This window comes from Oncorhynchus clarkii, chromosome 4 (assembly GCF_045791955.1).
Source record: "Oncorhynchus clarkii lewisi isolate Uvic-CL-2024 chromosome 4, UVic_Ocla_1.0, whole genome shotgun sequence".
Taxonomy (NCBI): Eukaryota; Metazoa; Chordata; class Actinopteri; order Salmoniformes; family Salmonidae; genus Oncorhynchus; species Oncorhynchus clarkii.
Window position 1 is genome coordinate 82,728,872 of NC_092150.1, and position 21,860 is coordinate 82,750,731.

The following is a 21,860-nucleotide window of genomic DNA, read 5'->3' on the forward strand; positions in this document are numbered from 1 at the left end:
CTGTCTCTCTCTCTCTCTCCCCCTGTCTCTCTCTCCCCCTGTCTCTCTCTCTCTCTCCCCCTGTCTCTCTCTCTCTCTCCCCCTGTCTCTCTCTCTCTCTCCCCCTGTCTCTCTCTCTCTCCTCCTGTCTCTCTCTCTCTCCCCCTGTCTCTCTCTCTCCCCCTGTCTCTCTCTCTCTCTCTCTCTCCCTCTCCCCCTGTCTCTCTCCCCCTCTCCCTGTATGTCCCCATCTCTCTCCTTCACTCACTGTGAACACACACATTTTCAATCTACTGTATTTCAGTCTACTACGGCTTTTGAAGGACTACTTAAACTATAGTAGTAAGTGGGAGCCGTTTTTGTATTCCACCTGCCCTATAATTACCATTAAACTCTGTCTGCTGGCACTTCTGTATTGCATTAACCTATCATTTTAAAAGGAACCAAAGTAGTTCAGAGCTTGTACTCTTATGGTTGTTTGTCGTTCTCATTTAACACCATGCTCTGAAAGAGGCGCTCTGGGGCTCGCTGGTGTAAAGCTGCCATTCAAGTCTTTGTTGTCGAGACTCGAGACAACACACCAGATTATTAGCATGTATATCAACTGTAATTGTTATACCTTTGGGGCCAATGCGGATAATACAGGAGCAAAGTTTCACAAATGCACACATGCACGCAGGCACACACACGCACACATACACACTCACACAAACACATGTGCACGCACATACGCACACAAACCGATTCCTCAAAGTGGCTTGTTTGTTCCTTGTGTTGTTCACGTTATTATTGAACACTTATTATTGCACGTCGGCGCAATTACGTTTTGAACATTAAGGAACGTTAGCTCTCTTCTAGGTTTTAAACAGACGAGCATTGTGATATGTTAGCGCTTGCCAGATGCCATTTTAGCCTTGATAACTGACAAATATATACAGCTTTGACAACCTAATGAGTGAAATATTCGCATTGCTTCTCAAACTTATATTTAAGCGTTTGTTCAGGTGAAGACTCTGGAGCTGACTGGCGACGACATTTGGTGAAGATGCCGGTTCGACAAACAATTGCTTATTACTCCTGAAATCCTAGAATAAAACTAACATGATCTGTAATTGTCTCTTTTATACGTGGACATGATTTTTGTCGGTGAAATGGATGAACATGGCATTGCTAGCTGGCTTCTGACTTATTCATCCTACTTTACTAACAACTGTCAAACTGTATCAGGCAGCTTTAGATGCGAGGGGAAAAACGAATAGCTAGCTATATTTGCTAAGCTATCCCTCTGATTGAGAAAGTTGATTTTAAAAAATGCCATTAGCTAGCTAGCTAGATTGAAACTGCTGGAGGAAATGTAGATAACGTTTCCTGACTCTCACCACCTTAGCTAGCTAAGTGGACTGTTGATAAGATTTCCAGAAAATAACAACTCTTTATTTGCTAGCTATAATGCTGACTATTTTGAACACTTGTTTTTAAACTACTTTGTTCCCCTGACTGTGTATTGATGCACTGGTGACTGAAGAAGAAGACATTTCACCACAAATAGGCTGTTGTTTTAGTATAATTTGTCTGAATAGGCTCGTGCCCATTTACATTAGTGTTTCATTAGTTAACTTAATTAGTGACTGACTAGGATCATTCTTATTCATGTTTTAGGTATTGTTGAATTAGAAAGCAGCATGCAGACATAACAGGGCTCATATACACGAAGCATCTCAGAAGAGGAGAACTGATTTTAGGATCAGTTTTGCCTTTTAAATCACAATGAATGATCACATTGACAAGGGGGAGCTGATCCTACATTTCTATTCCAACTCTGAAGACGCTTTGGGAAGAAAGCTGTTACCCAATACTTTGCACAGCTGTCTTTCATCACAGGACCCTAGAGGTATTACAGTCAATGTTTATTACCTGGACATTTGTCTGTGCATTTTCATGTCCATGAATGACACTAACAAAATAGTTGAATTGTTCAGCAACATGTGCAGTGAACATGGCTTTGGTGATGAAAGGTACATAATGCATTTGTCATCTCCCTAGCAAACCACTGCATGCTGTGACCTGGGCATGGATAGTGGCACACGTCTTCTTCAAGCTTTCTGACTGAATACTTGTGTCTTCAGTGGTTCCAGAAGCAAGGGCCTTACATAGGGGCACAGCAACAATCTCTCTTTCAGTCTCACAGTCATTCTGTCAACATGTACAGTATGCAACCACTCAAATTCATACAAACTGCTACGGATGCAAATACCGACTTATCACTTTGTCCCATTCTTTAATCTTGTCAGAGATATATATTTTAGCTGAGACACCTGTATGATATACATGAATTACAAATGTATTCACCCTGGACATGACTTATTTTAGATCTTTTAAATAATACGTGTATTTGTCTGGATGTTTACATAAGTTAATACAAATTTAAAAACCAACATAACAAACATGCTATGAAAAAGTTATTGTTTTGTAATCTTTTTTTATTTACATTTTTTAAAATATACATACAAAACTATAGCATTTGTTCTTACCCAATATGTGGCCGTTGAAAGTCTGAGGATAGCTGGCAACAGGGTAGCAGGTTTGTTGAGCTCCATAGCCCAGCAGACTCACCTAGACGAAAGGGGGATGGACACATGATAGTTTTGATAAAAGTCTGAAATACTTTTACAGGGGGGACAGAGCATGAGTTGGAGTGAGTACAGTAAATCCAATCCAACCATTTGCCCTTGATAATATGCTAGCATCACACAAGCAGACTGCTATAGTGAAGGAGGTTTACACAGTGCATCAACTATACCACTATGAGTGGAGCTTACTTCTCTGTGCTCTGGAGAGGTCGCAGGTAGTTGGTTAGAAGGCTCTGGAGAGGTCGCAGGTAGTTGGTTAGAAGGCTCTGGAGAGGTCGCAGGTAGTTGGTTAGAAGGCTCTGGAGAGGTCACAGGTAGTTGGTTAGAAAGCTCTGGAGAGGTCGCAGGTAGTTGGTTAGAAAGCTCTGGAGAGGTCGCAGGTAGTTGGTTAGAAGGCTCTGGAGAGGTCGCAGGTAGTTGGTTAGAAAGCTCTGGAGAGGTTGCAGGTAGTTGGTTAGAAGGCTCTGGAGAGGTCGCAGGTAGTTGGTTAGAAGGCTCTGGAGATCCTTGGACCAGTCTGCTTCTGTAGCACCTGGAGAGAGACATATAGAGGTAGTGAGTGTGCTTTAAAGAGAGCCCTGACCCACCCCTGGCCAAGGGCTTCCTGACCAAACCTCTAATCGTAGTCTCTCTAATAGGGAGTTACCCAAGGAGTAGACTGTTTGTTGTATGGCGCATAGGGCTTATCCACTTCTTATGAGTATAGTATTAGCTCTTGAAATGGTATAATACATTTAAAGGAAAAAATATTATCATGACATACAGTGCTCCATGTTCCTGCTGATAGCAAGCCTCAACCTGGATACATGATTCATGCTTGTAAATGACAACAGATTGGTCAGCACTAGTTACCACAGTCACAATGTCACATCCTATTTCTACAATTTATCTTCTTAAAATCGGATTTTAAACCTAATCCTAACAACACTGATAACGTTAAATTAAGACCAAAACGCAAATGTTTGTTTTCTAGAATTTTTACGATTTGGCTTTTTGGATGTAGACTAGTGGAAACCCAACAGAGTGATACAAATATACTGTAACGACCCCGGAAATCGACTTTGCCGTTTGAGCACGCTTTTGCAGCACAGCGCGCCGGACCCTCCTTTCAAAGAGCGCGTCCTCGAGCTAGCTTGTGACTCTCCGTCTTACGCGCTCACCGGCCAAGCACACGCAAGGTCGTGGATGCTGTCGTCCGACACCAATGTAATGAAACAGGCAGAGAGCAGGTCTCGAACCCTCGACCTTCTATAGCCCGAGGTCCTGCGCGCTATCGACTGTGCCGCAAAAGCAGGCTCGAGCGGAAGAGTCGATTTCCGCGCTTATACAATACGTACTATGTTTGTGTGTGATAATGCTTACGACAAATTACCCATCTAATGTGAATTTATAGCTATTATTTATATTATGGCATCACGCAGAGTATCATTTCACTAACACTTGCAATCTCGATTTATTCCATCATGACATCAACAACAACATGCTCCTTATTTGACTATAGTTAGCTGCTAGCTTAGCCAGATGCAGCCTGTGAGGCCGGGCAAATTTTGGGGCCAAAATGATTCAAAGAAGGTGAAAAGCCTGGGTAGCTAGTGTAGCCGACGTGAAATGGTGGTGCGCGCTAGTGGCGTGTCAATCGGTGACGTCACTTGCTCTGAGACCTTGAAGTAGTGGTTCCTGTAAGGGCCGCAGCTTTTGTTGAGCGATGGGTAACGATGCTTCGAGGGTGACTGTTGACGTGTGCAGACTGTTGACGTGTGCAGAGCGTCACTGGTTCGCGCCCAGGTCGGGGCGAGGGGACGGACGTAAAGTCTATACTGTTACACTAGCAAGCAAGCTAGCTAGCAAGCAAGCTACCCTATTCATTTCAGAAGTGTCGCTTAATTCAGAAAGTAGGCTTCAGATGTAGATCTGTAGGCACTAGCTCGCTAGCTAACTAGCCAACATGCATTGTTTCTGCATGCCACGATCCTGCTTACATCTGACAGATATTTAGCTACTGTAGCTAGCTAGATAATAATGGTTTATGGTAATTGCAGTTAGTTAATTATGTAGCTAAGTGTAGTGTAAAACGCTGGCTACCTGTGTTTTACACTTAGCTAGCTAACCAACTAGCAGTTATCAAAGACACTAACTGTAACTTACCATACTTTTCTGACCAGACATTACTTTAGGCAACCTTCTACCGACTCCTTCTTGCTTCTTCTTCTTCCTTCTCCATAAGTCTTAGGTTCAAAACGTTATGGCTGAAGAAGAAAGAAACCCACTAGCACACAGCCATCTATCTATCTGGTGCAGTCAATGGCTCAGTGTTCCAAAAATATTCAACTGTATCTACAAGCTTGGACAGTATTATATTTCATATTTTTATGGAGCCAGAAGTATATTGTCGATTATTTCTCCAATTTACAGCGTCGGTTTGAAAAAAAAGATTAAAACATATATGAACTAGTCATTATTGTTTGGTTTAAAACAAAAGTGAAACATGGCCTTTAAAGTTGGCACTGTGTCATATTGTGATTTAAAGGTGGCATGGTGTCTCATCTTGATTTAAAGGTGACATGGTGTCACCTCGTGATTGTAAGGTGGCATGGTGAACTGCCATGATTTAAAGGTGGGACAGTAAACTGTCACCGCTCTCTCTGTGTGTGTTTCTCTCTCAATTAAATTCAATTCAAGGGGCTTTATTGGCATTGGAAACATATGTTAACATTGCCAAAGCATCTGAAGTAGATAATATAAAAAAGTGAAATAAACAATAAAGATTAACAGTAGACATTACACTCACATAAGCTCCAAAAGAATAAAGACATTACAAATGTTGTATTATGTATCTCTCTCTCTCTCCTCCCGCCTAACCAGAACCCCCAAGACTGCAGTAAGGCCAGGAAGCTGGTGTGTAACATCAACAAGGGCTGTGGCTACGGCTGTCAGCTGCACCACGTGGTCTACTGTTTCATGATCGCCTATGGCACACAGCGCACCCTCATCCTGGAGTCCCACAACTGGCGCTACGCCACGGGCGGCTGGGAGACTGTCTTCCACCCCGTCAGCAACTCCTGTACTGAGCGTACCGGGGTGTCTACAGGGCACTGGTCAGGTAGGTACGGTGAGCACTGTCTGGTGAGTTGTGTATTTAGAGAGCTGGGCCCTGTTCTATATCTATGGTTGGGCCATTGAGGTTTCTGCATTATGATGCATTTACATGACACTAAAACATTCTATGGCAGCCATGTTAGCTCCCCATTAATATTACATCAGGAATATTTAAATAATGCTATGTAACTGAATTCTTTGAATTAGAACAATATTTACAATTCTAAAAGTTGGCCCAACTCTCTAAATACATGGCTTTGGTGACCACTATCTATACCTCCTTGACCAGGCCAGGGCAATTCCAGTCCTCGGGGGCCTAATTGGTGTCCACTTTCCCCCCATCCCTAGCAAACACACTTGATTTAAACTAATTGCATTTTTAACTGAAAATCATGATTAGTTGATTATTGGAGTCAGGTGTGTTAGCTGGGTCTGGGGAAAAAGTGTGACACCAATCAGGCCCCCGAGGACTGGTGTTTCCCAGGCCTGTCCTAGACAGTGATTCTTACGGTACATCCATTGTCTTACGTCAGATAGCACATCGGTTCTGCCTGAACTGATCTGTCTCGTATCTTGCAAAGGGTCATGGGCTAGATGGAAAGTAATCCGGCAACATGGGCTGCCGCAACATTAAAACATATTACCTACAGTAGGTAACATCATCTGCTGAACCCCATTTCTGCCTCAAAACTGTCTGATTAATCTAAGCTAAAACAATAAATATGTCAATAATGTTTATGTTTCTTTGGTGAGGAAGTCGCCCCATTTTACACCTAGCTAAGGATTGTTGTGCTTCAATGAGCAGCATTTCTTAAGTTATGGGCACAAAAGCTATCATGAATTTGTAAGAACAGCTGAGCCAGTCACTGAAATCATCTTTGACTGAAACAATGCTGCTAACAAACCATCTACCTACTTAGTGCTGCACACACAATGTTGAATCTTCCAACAAAAGCAAGCTACTGTAGCTAGTAGTGCTAATGCTTACATTATTGTGAGTTTTCATGAAGCAGCTGTTGTTCTGTCACGAGTCATTGCAGTAGCATCCCGAATCAGCTGCTGTGCTCAGCTGACCCAACAATACGATCGCAGAGAAACATGCTGATCTACGGACTGATTTCTGAAGACAACGTATATGATTTATTGTCACATACACCGGATAGTTGCAGTGAAATGTGTAGTTTTACAGGGTCAGCCATAGTAGTACGGCACCCCTGGAGCAAATAAGGGTTAAGTGCCTTGCACAGTCATTTTCTCTGAACTTCAGGATAATTTAAACTGGCTAAGCAAGCTTTTATGTTAGTGAAATCAGAGCTACATAACTAGCTAGCTATCTAGCTATGTCAGTAAGCTGGCTAGCTACAACAGTTAGCTACACAGGTGATTGGGTCACTGCACTGGCAAACAACATCCTTAAAACAGAATTTGTGCAGGAGATAGCTTTCAAGTGTTTTTTTTTGTATTGAAAACTATTAAATCACTGTCACAACATTTGTGATAATTTAGCTATCTAGTTCGTAATAATTTAGCGCAGTGATATCAAAAATTAGGAACTATGTTTCCATTTTTTGAATGGCGGATGCTCAATATTCAAATTTGAATATGAGTTCCACGTTCACAAAACAGATCGGATGAGGGACGAGAGTCACGGAGGGGTGAAGCCATCTGACGTGAGACAATGTTGCTGTTTTAGTCAAAACCTGACAGTTTCACCCACACACTGAATGCTCCATCCAACCAAACATTGACCGCTCCACCCAACCAAACATTGACCACTGCTGACCGGTCCACCCATAGACATGGTCTCAGCACCAGGGAAGTGATAGGGGTTCAGACTGGTTGTCGAGACATTTAGTGTAGCAAGCAATATTCTGTTTCATACATTTATTATAGGCTAGCTATTTTTTTCTCTTTCCTTTAATAATCTTCAGCTTCCTTGTCCCCCCCATCTCCCCCGCAAACACATACACACACGCATACACCCCTCTGCCTCTGGCTGCAACTATCTTAGACTTCCTTTTCCGATTTATCTTGCTGTTCCCGTCTTCTTTTCCATCTTGCATACCCTAATGCATGGCCTCCTTGCCTTCCTACCGATTGCCCCTGCTTGCTCTTTGTGTAGTGAGTTCATTTCACGGGTTCACCGCTCGTCTGACCTGGACCCATTAGGAGCCGAGGCACCAATAGAAAAATGCATTCTGGGTGAAATCTCATCTCCCTTCCCGCCTCAAACTGTGAATTAGCTAGAAGTTAAGTAAAAATGTTAAGTTGTTGCAGCACCTATTTGCAGATTGCAGAGGTTGAGTTAAAATTTGTACTCTTTGTGTCCTCATTAGGAAGTTCTGGGAGGGGGAAGGAGTGCTTAACTGTGCAATTGTGGCAAGATGTGTAGGCGTCGAACCCCCCCCCCCCCCCCCCCCACACACTCCCAGTTCCCCTCTCCGTCCTGCAAAACCTGCCAATGATGTTGTAGGCAAAGAGAAAGAGCTTGGAAAAATGTTTCTGTTTAATATTTCATGCTTTTGCCAATTTATATTGAGCTCACGCTCCACGGTGTACACATGCCCCGAGGCCCTGCCTTTTCCATTTTTATTTATTATTATTTTATTCCATTTACTCTTATTTTGAATGGGCATTTCTTTATGAGTAATTATACCATTTGTTTGACAGTCAGTGGCATGTATTCATGGATGCCAAGGGAAACCAGTCTTCCCCCAAAAAACAAATAAACATATACAATAATCAATTTAGTCTCTCTCTGTTTCATAATTTTCCTTCAATTCGCAAGAGGCTGAATGTATCTCACGGGAGAATCATCCAAGCGAGCGAAACAGCGCCCCTTTGTCTCTGTATGTGTAGGCCATCTATCTGATGCTATCTGGTCCCAAAGAGTATGACATTGTTGTCGCCCATACCATTGAATGCAAGGGAAGCTAGTGAGAATTGGACTCCCTTCATAAAAAAAGTTTAAAATATAAGCCAATCAGCATTGAGCTAAACTGAGTGAGCTCAACTAGTTGTATTAGTCTCGCTGGATGGAAGGAGTCACTGTAGTTGTATTAGTCTCACTGGATGGAAGGAGTCACTGTAGTTGTATTAGTCTCACTGGATGGAAGGAGTCAGTGTAGTTGTATTAGTCTCACTGGATGGAAGGAGTCACTGTAGTTGTATTAGTCCCACTGGATGGAAGGAGTCACTGTAGTTGTATTAGTCCCACTGGATGGAAGGAGTCACTGTAGTTGTATTAGTCTCACTGGATGGAAGGAGTCACTGTAGTTGTATTAGTCCCACTGGATGGAAGGAGTCACTGTAGTTGTATTAGTCTCACTGGATGGAAGGAGTCACTGTAGTTGTATTAGTCTCACTGGATGGAAGGAGTCAGTGTAGTTGTATTAGTCTCACTGGATGGAAGGAGTCACTGTAGTTGTATTAGTCCCACTGGATGGAAGGAGTCACTGTAGTTGTATTAGTCCCACTGGATGGAAGGAGTCACTGTAGTTGTATTAGTCTCACTGGATGGAAGGAGTCACTGTAGTTGTATTAGTCTCACTGGATGGAAGGAGTCACTGTAGTTGTATTAGTCCCACTGGATGGAAGGAGTCACTGTAGTTGTATTAGTCCCACTGGATGGAAGGAGTCACTGTAGTTGTATTAGTCTCACTGGATGGAAGGAGTCACTGTAGTTGTATTAGTCTCACTGGATGGAAGTAGTCACTGTAGTTGTATTAGTCTCACTGGATGGAAGGAGTCACTGTAGTTGTATTAGTCTCACTGGATGGAAGGAGTCACTGTAGTTGTATTAGTCTCACTGGATGGAAGGAGTCACTGTAGTTGTATTAGTCTCACTGGATGGAAGGAGTCACTGTAGTTGTATTAGTCTCACTGGATGGAAGGAGTCACTGTAGTTGTATTAGTCTCACTGGATGGAAGGAGTCACTGTAGTTGTATTAGTCTCACTGGATGGAAGGAGTCACTGTAGTTGTATTAGTCACTCACTGGATGGAAGGAGTCACTGTAGTTGTATTAGTCTCACTGGATGGAAGGAGTCACTGTAGTTGTATTAGTCTCACTGGATGGAAGGAGTCACTGTAGTTGTATTAGTCTCACTGGATGGAAGGAGTCACTGTAGTTGTATTAGTCTCACTGGATGGAAGGAGTCACTGTAGTTGTATTAGTCTCACTGGATGGAAGGAGTCACTGTAGTTGTATTAGTCCCACTGGATGGAAGGAGTCACTGTAGTTGTATTAGTCTCACTGGATGGAAGGAGTCACTGTAGTTGTATTAGTCTCACTGGATGGAAGGAGTCACTGTAGTTGTATTAGTCTCACTGGATGGAAGGAGTCACTGTAGTTGTATTAGTCTCACTGGATGGAAGGAGTCACTGTAGTTGTATTAGTCTCACTGGATGGAAGGAGTCACTGTAGTTGTATTAGTCTCACTGGATGGAAGGAGTCACTGTAGTTGTATTAGTCCCACTGGACGGAGTCACTGTAGTTGTATTAGTCTCACTGGATGGAAGGAGTCACTGTAGTTGTATTAGTCTCACTGGATGGAAGTAGTCACTGTAGTTGTATTAGTCTCACTGGATGGAAGGAGTCACTGTAGTTGTATTAGTCTCACTGGATGGAAGGAGTCACTGTAGTTGTATTAGTCTCACTGGATGGAAGGAGTCACTGTAGTTGTATTAGTCTCACTGGATGGAAGGAGTCACTGTAGTTGTATTAGTCTCACTGGATGGAAGGAGTCACTGTAGTTGTATTAGTCTCACTGGATGGAAGGAGTCACTGTAGTTGTATTAGTCCCACTGGATGGAAGGAGTCACTGTAGTTGTATTAGTCCCACTGGATGGAAGGAGTCACTGTAGTTGTATTAGTCTCACTGGATGGAAGTAGTCACTGTAGTTGTATTAGTCTCACTGGATGGAAGGAGTCAGTGTAGTTGTATTAGTCTCACTGGATGGAAGGAGTCACTGTAGTTGTATTAGTCCCACTGGATGGAAGGAGTCACTGTAGTTGTATTAGTCTCACTGGATGGAAGGAGTCACTGTAGTTGTATTAGTCCCACTGGATGGAAGGAGTCACTGTAGTTGTATTAGTCTCACTGGATGGAAGGAGTCACTGTAGTTGTATTAGTCCCACTGGATGGAAGGAGTCACTGTAGTTGTGTTAGTCTCACTGGATGGAAGGAGTCACTGTAGTTGTATTAGTCTCACTGGATGGAAGGAGTCAGTGTAGTTGTATTAGTCTCACTGGATGGAAGCAGTCACTGTAGTTGTATTAGTCCCACTGGATGGAAGGAGTCACTGTAGTTGTATTAGTCCCACTGGATGGAAGGAGTCACTGTAGTTGTATTAGTCTCACTGGATGGAAGGAGTCACTGTAGTTGTATTAGTCTCACTGGATGGAAGTAGTCACTGTAGTTGTATTAGTCCCACTGGATGGAAGGAGTCACTGTAGTTGTATTAGTCTCACTGGATGGAAGGAGTCACTGTAGTTGTATTAGTCTCACTGGATGGAAGTAGTCACTGTCGTTGTATTAGTCTCACTGGATGGAAGGAGTCACTGTAGTTGTATTAGTCTCACTGGATGGAAGGAGTCACTGTAGTTGTATTAGTCCCACTGGATGGAAGGAGTCACTGTAGTTGTATTAGTCTCACTGGATGGAAGTAGTCACTGTAGTTGTATTAGTCTCACTGGATGGAAGGAGTCACTGTAGTTGTATTAGTCTCACTGGATGGAAGGAGTCACTGTAGTTGTATTAGTCTCACTGGATGGAAGGAGTCACTGTAGTTGTATTAGTCTCACTGGATGGAAGGAGTCACTGTAGTTGTATTAGTCTCACTGGATGGAAGGAGTCACTGTAGTTGTATTAGTCCCACTGGATGGAAGGAGTCACTGTAGTTGTATTAGTCTCACTGGATGGAAGGAGTCACTGTAGTTGTATTAGTCTCACTGGATGGAAGGAGTCACTGTAGTTGTATTAGTCCCACTGGATGGAAGGAGTCACTGTAGTTGTATTAGTCCCACTGGATGGAAGGAGTCACTGTAGTTGTATTAGTCTCACTGGATGGAAGGAGTCGCTGTAGTTGTATTAGTCTCACTGGATGGAAGGAGTCACTGTAGTTGTATTAGTCCCACTGGATGGAAGGAGTCACTGTAGTTGCAACTTCATTAAATCCAGTGGTGGTGGTCTCAGTTTATTTTAGAAACTGTAAAAAACATTTTCTCTGGTTTAAGACTGGATGTCTGCCAAACATATCCCTTCTGGGAGATGATATTAGACCAAAAAAAGATTGTGTGTGTGTGTGTACGCGTCCATGCGTGTGTGTGTTCCTCCACTTCCGTGTGTGTCTACACGTGCACACACGCTTGTGTATGTGCCCTTGCCACTCGTACTGAGGCTTAACACCCAGTCTCCCAGGTGGAAAGGCTATAAGGAGCACAGAGAGGATGACCTTCCTAATCAGCCCAACTCAACCTTCGTCTCTGCCCACTGTGCCCAGGGCCCATCTAGAGGACACCTTCTTGGAGCAGCTGGGGCCAGCCCCTGTACCATGGAAGTGGATGGGCTCACCATGGCATTTAAAGAGGGACAGCCAAAGAGCAACTGTCACTCACGAGGGAGTGGGAATAAAGACAGAGGGAGAGAGAGACAGAAAGTGAAAGATCAAGATAACGAATGTGTATGTCAGACAGAAATATTGAAAGAGGGAGGAGGAAGAGAGAGAAACACAGAGAGAGTATTGTGGAGATCGAAACAAAAAAGATTTGGAGACAGTTTGAAAGACAACCAGAGCGAAAGAAAGAGTTTTATAAAACTTCAACAGAGAGAAACAGACAAAAAGGGACAGAGAAACGGCAAGAGGATTGTTGTTTTGAATGAACATGACTTTCTCCTTCCCTCACTCTATCTATTTGGCTGGCTTCAATTCAATTCTGTACCATTTTCCCCCAGTGTGCACTTGTTCACTGTAACCTATTGGATGGTATAGATCCAGTGGAGTACTTTGATTTCAATAACGATTTAATTTATGAATATAGAAAACATATATTTGGCACATTTTTCAATATATTGTTGTACATAATATATTCAACTTGCATGTCAAAGTTCCACCGTCTCTGCTATTATTAAAGTTATGGCCCATTTTACATAGAGAAATTTGCATAGTAGACAATGTAACCAATCACAGCCTTCCTTTTACTCGTACCGGCAAGATGGCGCCAACAGACATGGCAGCTCTGCTTCTAGCTCCTAAGAAACTTTGCAGTATTTAGTTTTTTTGTGTGTTATTTCTTACATTATTAGCCCAGAATGTTTTTTGTGTTATTACATACAGATGGAAATACCTTTTGGATAACAGAGAGACGGTAACTCACCAGCATTACAACCAGGAATACGACTTTCCTGAATTGGATCCTTTGTTCATACACCCCAGGGCATTTTAACTTATCCCAGAGGCTGCTCCAAGACGCCGCCTGTGGAGACGAGGTATTCTGAGTGGACTTCTAGTCCAACTCAGGAGGCAGGCACACCACCACCGCTTCAGAGTATATTACTTGCTAATGTTCAGTCTCTGGACAATAAAGTAGACGAGCTCTGGGCGAGGATCTCCTTCCAGAGAGACATCAGGGACTGTAACATGCTCTGTTTCACGAAATCATGGATCTCTCTGGATATCCTTTCCCTGTCCATCCATCCAGCTGGGATCTCAGTTCATCATGCAGACAGGAATGAAGAACTCTCCGGAAAGAAGAAAGACGGGGGTGTACATTTCATGATAAACTACTCATGGTGTGAAACTCAAGTCCTTTTGTTCTTCAGTTGTAGTCACAGCCGTGGATATTCGTCCTCAGGCAGATACCACAACGGCATCAATCGACATCGTGGTCCGCGACGGGGCTGGCTTTTCAAAAGACATTGTGTTCCGCGACGGGGCTGGCTTTTCAAAAGACATCGTGGTCCGCGACGGGGCTGGCTTTTCAAAAGACATCGTGGTCCGCGACGGGGCTGGCTTTTCAAAAGACATCGTGGTCCGCGACGGGGCTGGCTTTTCAAAAGACATCGTGGTCCGCGACGGGGCTGGCTTTTCAAAAGACATCGTGGTCCGCGACGGGGCTGGCTTTTCAAAAGACATCGTGGTCCGCGACGGGGCTGGCTTTTCAAAAGACATCGTGGTCCGCGACGGGGCTGGCTTTTCAAAAGACATCGTGGTCCGCGACGGGGCTGGCTTTTCAAAAGACATCGTGGTCCGCGACGGGGCTGGCTTTTCAAAAGACATCGTGGTCCGCGACGGGGCTGGCTTTTCAAAAGACATCGTGGTCCGCGACGGGGCTGGCTTTTCAAAAGACATCGTGGTCCGCGACGGGGCTGGCTTTTCAAAAGACATCGTGGTCCGCGACGGGGCTGGCTTTTCAAAAGACATCGTGGTCCGCGACGGGGCTGGCTTTTCAAAAGACATCGTGGTCCGCGACGGGGCTGGCTTTTCAAAAGACATCGTGGTCCGCGACGGGGCTGGCTTTTCAAAAGACATCGTGGTCCGCGACGGGGCTGGCTTTTCAAAAGACATCGTGGTCCGCGACGGGGCTGGCTTTTCAAAAGACATCGTGGTCCGCGACGGGGCTGGCTTTTCAAAAGACATCGTGGTCCGCGACGGGGCTGGCTTTTCAAAAGACATCGTGGTCCGCGACGGGGCTGGCTTTTCAAAAGACATCGTGGTCCGCGACGGGGCTGGCTTTTCAAAAGACATCGTGGTCCGCGACGGGGCTGGCTTTTCAAAAGACATCGTGGTCCGCGACGGGGCTGGCTTTTCAAAAGACACCGTGGTCCGCGACGGGGCTGGCTTTTCAAAAGACATCGTGGTCCGCGACGGGGCTGGCTTTTCAAAAGACATCGTGGTCCGCGACGGGGCTGGCTTTTCAAAAGACATCGTGGTCCGCGACGGGGCTGGCTTTTCAAAAGACATCGTGGTCCGCGACGGGGCTGGCTTTTCAAAAGACATCGTGGTCCGCGACGGGGCTGGCTTTTCAAAAGACATCGTGGTCCGCGACGGGGCTGGCTTTTCAAAAGACATCGTGGTCCGCGACGGGGCTGGCTTTTCAAAAGACATCGTGGTCCGCGACGGGGCTGGCTTTTCAAAAGACATCGTGGTCCGCGACGGGGCTGGCTTTTCAAAAGACATCGTGGTCCGCGACGGGGCTGGCTTTTCGTTCGCCTCTTCAAACTCAGGATGCTTAAGAACATGATTACAATTTGTGAAAATCCCCCAAATTATGGTATTTTTTGTCTGGGTTTCATGAGGAATCAGAAACTGTCTAGTTTACACCAATCCAATGGTTGTATATTCATGAGGGTTTAAGTATAAGGCCACGTCTCAATAGTTTAGAATGGCTTCCCCCTCTCAGTTCATCTCATCCTTATCTTCTCTGATCCGACAACATTGGATGAGTAGAAGTAATACAGCAGAAAGGTTATTTGGATATCAACTCTCACCTATCTTTTGTTTTTAGATCTGCATAAACTAAGGAAAGGACCCAAGAGGTGGTCATTTGGGTCAAAGAAGGGTGAGTGTAGTCAATGTGTAATAGCTAGCTAGTTAGTGCTAGTTAGCTGTGTGTGCTAGACCAACATCCATTGTCCTCTAGACCAACGTCCATTGTGCGCTAGACTAACGTCCATTGTGCGCTAGACCAACGTCCATTGTGCGCTAGACTAACGTCCATTGTGCGCTATATTGTGCAGGTGATATTACCCCACTCTGATACATAGCAGTCGTTGTTTCTGTTGCTCTCCCATAGCTTTTGTGGAGTGACAGGTAACATTGTTGTTAGTAACAGCAGATTGCTAGTTTGATGCAACCTAACTGGTATGTTACACTAGCCCAGCTCCTATTCATGCTAAATAAACAGGGGCATAACCAGTGCAGCTCAGCATAACATTACGCTCTGGTTCTATTTTCAAGAATTTGACATGGAGCTCACGAGAACGCGAACACTTGAAATGGGCTCTGCTCACGCTCTGTTCTGCACTGGCCAAAAGTTGCGCATCCAGTGTAGCAGGTTAAAGTCCCAGTGTTTTCTCCACGCCCCAGTGTAGCAGGTTAAAGACCCAGTGTTTTCTCCACGCCCCAGTGTAGCAGGTAAAAGACCCAGTGTTTTCTCCACGCCCCAGTGCAGCAGGTAAAAGTTATTGTGTTTTCTCCACACCCCAGTTCAGCAGGTAAACGTTCTGGTGTTTTCTCCACACCCCAGTGCAGCAGGTAAACGTTCTGGTGTTTTCTCCACACCCCAGTGTAGCAGGTAAAATACCTGTGGTTTTCTCCACACCCCAGTGTATCAGATAAAAGACCCAGTGTTTTCTCCACGCCCCAGTGCAGCAGGTAAAAGACCCAGTGTATTCTCCACACCCCAGTGTATCAGATAAAAGACCCAGTGTTTTCTCCACACCCCAGTGTATTAGATAAAAGACCCTGTGTTTTCTCCACACCCCAGTGCAGCAGGTAAAAGACCCAGTGTTTTCTCCACACCCCAGTGTAGCAGGTAAAAGACCTGTGGTTTTCTCCACACCCCAGTGTATCAGATAAAAGACCCAGTGTTTTCTCCACGCCCCAGTGTAGCAGGTAAAAGACGCAGTGTTTTCTCCACGCCCCAGTGCAGCAGGTAAAAGTTATTGTTTTTTCTCCACACCCCAGTTCAGCAGGTAAACGTTCTGGTGTTTTCTCCACACCCCAGTGCAGCAGGTAAACGTTCTGGTGTTTTCTCCACACCCCAGTGTAGCAGGTAAAATACCTGTGGTTTTCTCCACACCCCAGTGTAGCAGGTAAAAGACCTGTGGTTTTCTCCACACCCCAGTGTATCAGATAAAAGACCCAGTGTTTTCTCCACACCCCAGTGCAGCAGGTAAAATACCCAGTGTTTTCTCCACACCCCAGTGCAGCAAGTAAAATACCCAGTGTTTTCTCCACACCCCAGTGTAGCAGGTAAAAGACCTGTGGTTTTCTCCACACCCCAGTGTATCAGATAAAATACCCAGTGTTTTCTCCACGCCCCAGTGCAGCAGGTAAAAGACCCAGTGTATTCTCCACGCCCCAGTGTAGCAGGTAAAAGACCCAGTGTTTTCTCCACACCCCAGTGTAGCAGGTAAAATACCCAGTGTTTTCTCCACGCCCCAGTGTAGCAGGTAAAATACCCAGTGTATTCTCCACACCCCAGTGTATCAGATAAAAGACCCAGTGTTTTCTCCACACCCCAGTGTATCAGATAAAAGACCCTGTGTTTTCTCCACGCCCCAGTGCAGCAGGTAAAAGACCCAGTGTATTCTCCACGCCCAGTGTATCAGGTAAAAGACCCAGTGTATTCTCCACGCCCCAGTGTAGCAGGTAAAAGACCCAGTGTTTTCTCCACACCCCAGTGTAGCAGGTAAAATACCCAGTGTTTTCTCCACGACCCAGTGCAGCAGGTGAAAATTCTGGTGTTTTCTCCACGCCCCAGTGTAGCAGGTAAAAGACCCAGTGTTTTCTCCACGCCCCAGTGTAGCAGGTAAAAGACCCAGTGTTTTCTCCACGCCCCAGTGCAGCAGGTAAAAGTTATTGTGTTTTCTCCACACCCCAGTGTAGCAGGTAAAATACCCAGTGTTTTCTCCACACCCCAGTTCAGCAGGTAAATGTTCTGGTGTTTTCTCCACGCCCCAGTGTAGCAGGTAAAAGACCCAGTGTTTTCTCCACGCCCCAGTGTAGCAGGTAAAAGACCCAGTGTTTTCTCCACGCCCCAGTGTAGCAGGTAAAAGACCCAGTGTTTTCTCCACACCCCAGTGCAGCAGGTAAAAGTTATTGTGTTTTCTCCACGCCCCAGTGCAGCAGGTAAAATACCCAGTGTTTTCTCCACGCCCCAGTGCAGCAGGTAAAAGTTCTGCTGTTTTCTCCACACCCCAGTGTAGCAGATAAAAGACCCAGTGTTTTCTCCACGCCCCAGTGCAGCAGGTAAAAGTTCTGCTGTTTTCTCCACGCCCCAGTGCAGCAGGTAAAAGTTCTGGTGTTTTCTCCACACCCCGGTGCAGCAGGTAAAAGTTCTGGTGTTTTCTCCATGCCCCAGTGTAGAACATAAAAGACCCAGTGTTTTCTCCTAAGTAACTCTCTTCCCTCCGTCTCTCTAGGTGAGACCCATGACAAGGACATCCAGGTGGTGGAGTTACCCATCGTGGACAGCCTTCAGCCCCGCCCCCCCTACCTGCCCTTGTCCATCCCTGAAGACCTAGCCCAGCGCCTCCACCGGCTCCATGGTGACCCATCCGTGTGGTGGGTGTCACAGTTCGTCAAGTACCTGGTCCATCCTCAGGCCTGGCTGGAGAAGGAGATCCTGGATACCACAGCCAAGCTGGGTTTCAGGCATCCCATCATAGGGTACGTACTCTTTTTTTTTTTTTGTCTGTCTCTTATGATTTTAAGTTTCCGTTGTTCTCTTTCTTTGTTCTTTTTTGTCTGTTTCTCCCAGTCTGTCTTTCTGACTCTCTCAGAGGAGGGAGGGAAGGCTTGGTTTTGGTGGTGTAAGAGGAGGATAGAGAGAGCGCTGTGGGGAGAGAGTATAAAATAGAGGAGACTAGAGAGAGAGCTGTGGGGAGAGAGTATAAAATAGAGGAGACTAGAGAGAGAGCTGTGGGGAGAGAGTATAAAATAGAGGAGACTAGAGAGAGAGCTGTGGGGAGAGAGTATAAAATAGAGGAGACTAGAGAGAGAGCTGTGGGGAGAGAGTATAAAATAGAGGAGACTAGAGAGAGAGCTGTGGGGAGAGAGTATACAGTGCCTTGCAAAAGTATTCGGCCCCCTTGAACTTTGCGACCTTTTGCCACATTTCAGGCTTCAAACATAAAGATATAAAACTTTTTTAACAAATCAAAAACTGAAAAATTGAGCGTGCAAAATTATTCAGCCCCTTTACTTTCAGTGCAGCAAACTCTCTCCAGAAGTTCAGTGAGGATCTCTGAATGATCCAATGTTGACCTAAATGACTAATGATGATAAATACAATCCACCTGTGTGTAATCAAGTCTCCGTATAAATGCACCTGCACTGTGATAGCTGAGGTGGGAGACTCTGTCCATAGGACAACAATCAGTCGTATATTGCACAAATCTGGCCTTTATGGAAGAGTGGCAAGAAGAAAGTCATTTCTTAAAGATATCCATAAAAAGTGTTGTTTAAAGTTTGCCACAAGCCACCTGGGAGACACACCAAACATGTGGAAGAAGGTGCTCTGGACAGATGAAACCAAAATTGAACTTTTTGGCAACAATGCAAGACGTTATGTTTGGCGTAAAAGCAACACAGCTCATCTCAGGGAAGATGGTTAAAATTGATGGGATGATGGATGGAGCCAAATACAGGACCATTGATGTCGCATTGATGTCAGAGTAATTAGAGGGACAATAGAGTGCTCAGTACCAGCCAGTTAGCAAGTTTGGTAGGCAACTAATGAACAGCAACATCAGAGCTTGGAGAAGCCTAGTTACTGTGACTAAATGGTCACATGGAATTTGACTGGGGTCATGACTCGTGACCACCTGTGTGGCGGCAATAAGGTCACCGTAACAGCCCTAGTGACGTTGAATCAACGTGGAAAACTGATTGGATTTGAAAATAGTCATCAACGTAAGGGATTTTTATATTTTTTTCACCAAACCTTTAACCTAAATCCAATGAAATGGTGATATATTTTTTTATTTCAAATCTAATTTTATTTGTCACATGTGCCGAATACAACAGGTGTACAGGTGCAGGTTAGTTAGGTATTTTGTACATGTACAGTGCCTTGCGAAAGTATTCGGCCCCCTTGAACTTTACGACCTTTTGCCACATTTCAGGCTTCAAACATAAAGATATAAAACTGTATTTTTTTGTGAAGAATCAACAACAAGTGGGACACAATCATGAAGTGGAACGACATTTATTGGATATTTCAAACTTTTTTAACAAATCAAAAACTGAAAAATCGGGCGTGCAAAATTATTCAGCCCCTTTACTTTCAGTGCAGCAAACTCTCTCCAGAAGTTCAGTGAGTAAATGACTAAAGATGATAAATACAATCCATCTGTGTGTAATCAAGTCTCCGTATAAATGCACCTGCACTGTGATAGTCTCAGAGGTCCGTTAAAAGCGCAGAGAGCATCATGAAGAACAAGGAACACACCAGGCAGGTCCGAGATACTGTTGTGAAGAAGTTTAAAGCCGGATTTGGATACAAAAAGATTTCCCAAGCTTTAAACATCCCGAGAAGCACTGTGCAAGCGATAATATTGAAATGGAAGGAGTATCAGACCACTGCAAATCTACCAAGACCTGGCCGTCCCTCTAAACTTTCAGCTCATACAAGGAGAAAACTGATCAGAGATGCAGCCAAGAGGCCCATGATTACTCTGGATGAACTGCAGAGATCTACAGCTGAGGTGGGAGACTCTGTCCATAGGACAACAATCAGTTGTATATTGCACAAATCTGGCCTTTATGGAAGAGTGGCAAGAAGAAAGCCATTTCTTAAAGATATCCATAAAAAGTGTTGTTTAAAGTTTGCCACAAGCCACCTGGGAGACACACCAAACATGTGGAAGAAGGTGCTCTGGTCAGATGAAACCAAAATTGAACTTTTTGGCAACAATGCAAGACGTTATGTTTGGCGTAAAAGCAACACAGCTCATCTCAGGGAAGATGGTTAAAATTGATGGGATGATGGATGGAGCCAAATACAGGACCATTGATGTCGCATTGATGTCAGAGTAATTAGAGGGACAATAGAGTGCTCAGTACCAGCCAGTTAGCAAGTTTGGTAGGCAACTAATGAACAGCAACATCAGAGCTTGGAGAAGCCTAGTTACTGTGACTAAATGGTCACATGGAATTTGACTGGGGTCATGACTCGTGACCACCTGTGTGGCGGCAATAAGGTCACCGTAACAGCCCTAGTGACGTTGAATCAACGTGGAAAACTGATTGGATTTGAAAATAGTCATCAACGTAAGGGATTTTTATATTTTTTTCACCAAACCTTTAACCTAAATCCAATGAAATGGTGATATATTTTTTTATTTCAAATCTAATTTTATTTGTCACATGTGCCGAATACAACAGGTGTACAGGTGCAGGTTAGTTAGGTATTTTGTACATGTACAGTGCCTTGCGAAAGTATTCGGCCCCCTTGAACTTTACGACCTTTTGCCACATTTCAGGCTTCAAACATAAAGATATAAAACTGTATTTTTTTGTGAAGAATCAACAACAAGTGGGACACAATCATGAAGTGGAACGACATTTATTGGATATTTCAAACTTTTTTAACAAATCAAAAACTGAAAAATCGGGCGTGCAAAATTATTCAGCCCCTTTACTTTCAGTGCAGCAAACTCTCTCCAGAAGTTCAGTGAGTAAATGACTAAAGATGATAAATACAATCCATCTGTGTGTAATCAAGTCTCCGTATAAATGCACCTGCACTGTGATAGTCTCAGAGGTCCGTTAAAAGCGCAGAGAGCATCATGAAGAACAAGGAACACACCAGGCAGGTCCGAGATACTGTTGTGAAGAAGTTTAAAGCCGGATTTGGATACAAAAAGATTTCCCAAGCTTTAAACATCCCGAGAAGCACTGTGCAAGCGATAATATTGAAATGGAAGGAGTATCAGACCACTGCAAATCTACCAAGACCTGGCCGTCCCTCTAAACTTTCAGCTCATACAAGGAGAAAACTGATCAGAGATGCAGCCAAGAGGCCCATGATCACTCTGGATGAACTGCAGAGATCTACAGCTGAGGTGTGAGACTCTGTCCATAGGACAACAATCAGTCGTATATTGCACAAATCTGGCCTTTATGGAAGAGTGGCAAGAAGAAAGCCATTTCTTAAAGATATCCATAAAAAGTGTTGTTTAAAGTTTGCCACAAGCCACCTGGGAGACACACCAAACATGTGGAAGAAGGTGTTCTGTTCAGATGAAACCAAAATTGAACTTTTTGGCAACAATGCAAAACGTTATGTTTGGCGTAAAAGCAACACAGCTGAACACACCATCCCCACTGTCAAACATGGTGTTGGCAGCATCATGGTTTGGGCCTGCTTTTCTTCAGCAGGGACAGGGAAGATGGTTAACATTGATGGGAAGATGGATGGAGCCAA

The 21,860-nt window shown here is 44.4% G+C and overlaps 1 protein-coding gene across 1 annotated transcript in view; it reads left to right on the forward strand.

Annotated features, from left to right (window-relative positions):
• Window positions 1–21,860, forward strand: part of LOC139407876 (alpha-(1,6)-fucosyltransferase-like) — a 176,199-nt gene that overhangs the window by 148,195 nt on the left and 6,144 nt on the right. Inside the window, exons 6-7 of the mRNA XM_071151749.1 lie at window positions 5,472–5,709; window positions 17,854–18,100. Of these exons, the coding sequence (XP_071007850.1) occupies window positions 5,472–5,709; window positions 17,854–18,100 (485 nt within the window). The remainder of the gene's footprint in view (window positions 1–5,471; window positions 5,710–17,853; window positions 18,101–21,860) is intronic.